The sequence below is a fragment of the Cynara cardunculus genome (assembly GCF_001531365.2).
Source record: "Cynara cardunculus var. scolymus isolate 2C chromosome LG 14, CcrdV1, whole genome shotgun sequence".
Classification (NCBI taxonomy): domain Eukaryota; kingdom Viridiplantae; phylum Streptophyta; class Magnoliopsida; order Asterales; family Asteraceae; genus Cynara; species Cynara cardunculus.
The window spans coordinates 9539668-9545975 of record NC_037541.1 but is presented as its reverse complement, the minus strand read 5'-3'; the positions used below and the strand labels follow the sequence as shown (position 1 = coordinate 9545975).

General features: G+C 33.8%; 1 protein-coding gene across 1 annotated transcript; it reads right to left on the bottom strand.

Moving 5' to 3' along the window:
- Positions 1–345: 345 nt before the first annotated feature.
- LOC112526417 (squamosa promoter-binding-like protein 9) lies at positions 346–5718 on the bottom strand. The gene is made up of 3 exons (XM_025136700.1): positions 5000–5718; positions 3066–3193; positions 346–689 (listed from the first exon to the last, which is right to left on the bottom strand). Exons 1-3 carry the CDS (start codon positions 5716–5718, stop codon positions 346–348), a joined length of 1191 nt encoding a protein of 396 aa, XP_024992468.1.
- Between the last annotated feature and the right edge of the window lie 590 nt (positions 5719–6308).

The following is a 6308-nucleotide window of genomic DNA, read 5'->3' as shown; positions in this document are numbered from 1 at the left end:
AGAGAACTCAAATTGGTGACTAATTGAGAACAAACCATAAGGCCTTGACTTTACTACATAAAGTATATTCTATTACTAGAAGATTATATTCCTAAAATAGGTTTTATTACTTTCATCAACTTAATTACACAAAATATTTTTGGAATATTATTCGAACGGAAAAATAACAAATTGACATTTTTTTGTCATACCAAACCAATCATCATGCAGCATGACATTAGCACCCAGTAGGTTCAAATTGTATCCCTTCGGAAGCGTATAAGCTCTTTTTGACGCATATGGTTCAAAAAAAATGAATCAGTGTGTAGATTCCAATACTTTTTCCTTTTTTCAGAGCAATTCCTTCTAGAAGGCGGACCAACAATAGTCGTTCCAGTCTTCATGATCCTTGGCCTTCTCCTTCATGGACAGAAGGCCAACATCCAAAGCTGGAGCCTGCATTAAGTCAAGCGTCATGCTTGTGTCTTTATCGTTGAACCGGTCCCACATTTGCGTATTGGGTAACGTCTGGATTGTGTCCTCAACAACCGGTTGATGAGAACTATTTTGATTCCATAAATGCCCAACCACGGTAGTTGCTCTATTCGCGGCAATTAATTCACAAAGAGCAGCGCTACATCTTGACGACAGGTCTCCCGAAGAAATCCAGGGTTCGATTTTTGGAGATGACAGAAGAGAGAGAGCACACCCTGGCTTCGAGTGCGGTGGCAATGCTAATAGGGGTCGAGATCGTTGCTCGGCCATGAGATTGTTTCCTGTTCACATTTTCAAAGTACAGTCACATACATAACACATTATGTAACCAGATGAGAACGACCTCATGAAACTATTTTTGACTACCGGTCATCTATAAGACAAGATAAAATAAAATACTTTTTCCATAACTTAAGGCAACCTACTGTACAACAAAATTCAGTTTATATGTCACCATTAATTTTTAAACTTCACAATAGACTGCTTTATAAGACTTTATTTATAGGACCAACAAATAAAATGTCCTATCTAAAGGCATTATAAGTTTATATGACGCTTTTGGACGTCTTTTAACAAGTTTTTTATGATACTTTTAATACAAAGCATTACATTAGCTAGTTTATAGGACATTTTTTTAGAAAGTGTTCTATTTTGATAAAACACTTTTTAAATAATGTCCTATAAAATAGGTAATATGATGTCTTTTATAAAAAAAAAATAGAATAAAAAACCTATTATGACTTCCAAAAATATTTTATCAACTTATTAAAACACCTTTAGATAGAACGCTTTATTTTTTTAGTCATATAAATTAAATCTTATAAAAATAACCCATTAAAATACTTATAAGTTTTTAACATCTTATAAATCCGATTTTGTTATACTATAAGGATAGTCCAAGAAGTTATTTTAGTGGCACATGTTGTAACACAATTGGTTGGTTTACTTTTTTTTTTTATAAAACTTTAATAATTATAAGTAAGATTTTATTTAAAATTTAAATTAGACTTCATTTCAACATTAAAAAACAAAAAACACCAAAACCCATACCTTTCAAATCTCTATAAACTGAATATTAAATTAACCTATATTCAAATATAATTAATTAATACATTTTTACTATATGGCATTTCTTCAATAATTACTTTAGTTAAAAATATGAATTATATATCTCTAAATCGTAAGATCTTTGAGAACAGTGTTTTATGTGTTATTTTTTATGATTTTTATTTATTTATAGAATTTAATATAGTGATTAACATATATTTGTTTCACAATATGTTTGTTTCATATGTACTCGGTTTAGTTTTGGCATGTCTGTGGAAAAAATAACACGTAAAAAAGTTTTGCATTGTAAACCGAATACATATGAAAGACACGTTTTGAAACAAATATATGTTAATCAATACATTATATACTATACTTAAATGAAAAAATCTTGTGAAACAAAACCTAAGGATAGAAGTTTTCATGGATCTCACAAATTTTGAGAATTGTCAAATAATTAAGCCTATATATATATATATATATATATGTGTGTGTGTGTGTGTGTATATATATATGTGTGTGTGTGTGTGTGTATATATATATGTGTGTGTGTATGTGTGTGTGTGTCTGTCCTATCAAATAAATTTGACTATACATAATAAAACATCAAATATATAATCTTATACGAAAAAATATTTAGGTTGGGATCTACATCCGTACCACTTTTGGAGTAGATCCCTCATCCAACCAATTCTTCGACCAGGGAACGGGACAATTCCCACTACCGCTTGGCAGTCCAATCGGGTTGTGAGCACGATGGTGGTGTGTCTGAATCATTGATTAATGATAAAGAAAGGTTGAGTTGGGTTGGAGTTGAGGTTGTGTAGGTAGATGGAAGGGAAAGTAAATTTTTAATGAAATATTGGGTTGGGTTAGGCCACGAATAAGGCAAATTAACAGAAATAGTCATTTCAATCGATCAAATTTACTTTTTAGTCATTTCTCTCCCAAGTTTTCGGAAAAGTCACAACCTCTGCAAGTAACCATTCCTCAACTTGCAGATGAACTAGAAAGTGAAAAAAAATCTGAACATAATCTGCAAATGCAGAACCAAATATGTAAATTAGTCTAAATACTTCCTCAACTTGCGGAGGTCTACTTGTAGACCCATACTGATTTACAGACTTGGTCCCTGTATTTGCGAACCATGTTCAAGATTTTTTTTTTACTTTTTACCCGTCTGCAAGTTGAGGAATGGTTATTTGCGGAGGTAGTAACTTTTTTGAAAACTTGGGAGAGAAATTACTAAGAGATAAATTTGGACAGCTGAAATTGCTATTTCTGTTATTTAATCCACGGATGAACATAGACTTACGTAACACATAAATCATTACTATAGAACTCTGAGTAGCTCAACTGATGAGACATCAGCTTGCTCTCGTAAGTCACAGGTTCAAATCCTATCAACGACAATGGAGGGTATGTTTTACTGTTATCTTTGAGGCCTTATGGAATGAGACCAGACAGCATAAGCTAGTCAGACACTCATGATTACCAAAAAATAATTACCGTTAAAGATTTGATCGTTACAGTTTCGAAAGTACCATGAGAATGTTGAAATCTTTTATGAAGAGAACTCGGAAGAGTTCCCTTTCTCCGTCTTTGATTATGTCCTTCTAATCTCCGTCTGCAACTCCTTTTTGCCTCGTCAAACTCTGTCACACCATGAAACCTACATGTATACATCATAGAACGTTATATTTTACAAAACTCAAGATATTTCACTCAAAACGTTTCTAGAATATCATGAACAATTTTTGATCCGTCTATGAACGATATATAGGAATCGTGTTGCAATCATCATTTTGTTATATTTTATCTTTGAATCCCTTTTTTGTTTCACGTTTTGTAATTTCAGTAATTTATAACAGACATTATTATATGCATCCTTATTTATGTCAGAATTAATAGATATATAATGACGTATATAATAATATAAATATGCATTTAATCTATCTTTATTAGGTGTTTATAACAAATGAAAGCATGAATCATGCATACCTTTTAGCCAACATGTTGATTGGAGGACATAAAAGATTAAAAATTGGGGTTGTACTTCTATACATTGTTAAATGCATTTTTTATATTGTACTTTTCTACTCACATCACATATCAACATCAAATTATTTTTTTACATTTTCAATATATGATTTGATTTGTTTTATACCTTATAAAGATGTGCAGATAGTATCACCCAAAATTAAATTAAATATATTGTTGAAAGTATACAAACAACCTATTTAGTGTATTACATTACTATTTTTTTAATCAATAGAGTTTATTTTGTATCAATTTTGACCGGGATTCTGTTACATCTTGATGATGCTGATGCAAAATTTATATGTATTCTCTCTTTGAAAATCATTATAAATAATGATTGGATTCCATTGAGAAGGAAAGTTATGATGAGAAGCGTAAGAAGAGATCTCCAACCTTGGATAAGTTCTAATTGAATGTCCACACTAATGAGATGCACTGAGATGTATTGGATAAATTCATTTTTAAAACGTAATTCATGGATTAGTATGAAATTAAAAAAAAAATTAAGGGTTCATATCTCTTCTTACGTTTTTCACTATAACTTCTTTTCTCATACGATCCTTCGCCTACAACTAATTTGGGTCTATATGATGCAAATAAATCCTAATTATCCTAATAAATTGTTTTTTGAGATAAGAAATATGGGATCAAAAAAAAGATTATCTCACCGGGCCGGGTGAAGGAGAATGAAGGGATGGGTAGTCCGGGAACAACAACGGGCGAGTGCCTGTAGCCCCCCAAATAAACCGTCCTTACGAAGTAATAATTAGTTTATAATTTGTTTTTGACGTGTTTACAATTTCTGAGGACGTTTTTAATAAAAAGTAGTGCGTCGACTATTTTGTAAGACATTTTTAAGAACTATCCAATAAACTCGTCTTTTCATACAACGTTTTTTCAAATAGTGTCTCATAAGATAGCTAGCATGACATTTTTTTGTAAAAACATCCAAAGAAACTTGCCACGACACCCAAAAACATTCTATAAACTTATTATAACGCATTTAGATATTTTTTGGTCCTATAAACTATGTCTTATAAACCGGTTTATTAAGACGCTTAGAGCATCTCCAATGCAAGGTTCTTATTAGTAAAGAGTGAAGTGGCTTTGAGAAACTATCTTTGTGGAGATTTCTTATATGAACCTCACCCCTTTAAGTTCTTTTACAAAAACCTTGGTTCTTACTACAAAGGTTAGGTATAATTTTCTAATTTTTTATATATTTTATTGATTTTATAATAATTATTTATGTTAAAAAAAATACATAAGACCGGTTAAAAAGAGGTTCTTATAAAAACTATCATCTTAAATTTTAATATTAATTTGAGTTTGTAATGTTATTCCACTTGGTTTTATTTAAATAAATCTAAAATAAACATAATTTTTTAAATAATATTTTAAAATATGTATTTTGAGTATAAAAATAATAAACTTAAACCTGCTACACTGCTGACAGAATCGCTGTTGAAGGCCTAACACCACAACCTTGGGAGCCTTTGAATGGATTTCACACACCTTATGCCTCTTATAGTATTCCTTAGCGTTAGTAAGCGCCACGTGGCACCCTTCCACCTGGCATCTCGCCACCGTCGCCGGTGAAGACGGTGTTCTCACCCCTGGTATTGCCGTCGTCGTACTGTCACAGACGTAATACGGATACGGTGGCTTGCCAGCTCTCTTGGTGGAGGAAAATGATGATTCCGCCGCCAACACGTGTCTGTCAGGGACGACGGCATCCTCACAGTAGTGTCTCTTCCCCAGCTTCAAGCACATCATGTGTGGGTCCGGTATGCGGTGGTTGATCGACCCAATTCCGCCGTAGAGACGGCGATTGTCCTGCAAGTGGATGACGCCACCGTCGTTACTATCAGCCACCCCGAATAGAAGCGCGTGAACCACACTCTCCTCCGGTACCCTCGCGGCGGAGGAGGTAACGGCGGGAATGCTACTGACGCCGTGATTGCTCCAATCATAACGCGTACCACCAGTGGTAGTCGTAGTAGCAGTAGTTGTCGTAGTTGTACCAATGTCCCAGATATCCCATGCACTGTTTGCGAAATTACCATTCTGACCCACGCTGTCGTCACCACCACCTCCACCACCGTCGTCGCCGCCACTGCAACTGGAGTTGAAAGGGTTCCTCCATCCACTTTCCATTTGTATGTGTGTGAATGGTTTAGAGAGGAAAAAACAGTAGGGTTTTTAAGTAAGAAAGATCTGGGAGGTTTGTCTGTATAAAAAGAGGCAAAGATTGTAGAGAGAGAAAGTGATGAATGATGAGAGATGAATAGGGTTACTGTAGTGGTGATACAGCTGGGTGGCTGGGGACGTAAGTGCTCAAAAAAGAAAAGCTGCAAAGATGCACTCTTGATGTGTAAGAGAGAAGCAATTATTTCATAAATGTTTTCCATTTAAATGTTAAATTAAAAGAAAAGAAAAGAAAAGAAAACACGTTTAAGGCACATGTCATAGTATGTGACTAAAAAGGGTTTCATGTGTTAGGGTTTCAAGTACCTTTAGGGTTTCGATTAGATTTCCATTCTTTTTACAGGTTTTTTATATAGAATAGTTTAATATTGTATCATAACAAATTTAAAGAACTTATTTTGAACTACAATGGTGGTGCTTGATTGGTCTGAGCTTGACTTCGAAGGTCAAAAATAACAGGAGGTCTCAGGTTCAAATCCAATGAAGAATAAAAATCCCCTTTTGGCCACGGAGAATCAAATGCGGTCACTCCGGGCTAT

What these genes read in the sequence shown, in the direction of transcription:
- LOC112526417 (XM_025136700.1), bottom strand. Translation starts at nt 5,718, where the DNA reads ATGGAAAGTGGATGGAGGAACCCTTTCAACTCCAGTTGCAGTGGCGGC. An exon ending in TTCTGTCAGCAGTGTAGCAG is followed by an intron (nt 3,194 to 4,999) that starts GTTTAAGTTTAT and finishes GTATACATGTAG; the next exon opens with GTTTCATGGTGTGACAGAGT. An exon ending in AAGATTTCAACATTCTCATG is followed by an intron (nt 690 to 3,065) that starts GTACTTTCGAAA and finishes ACTCGAAGCCAG; the next exon opens with GGTGTGCTCTCTCTCTTCTG.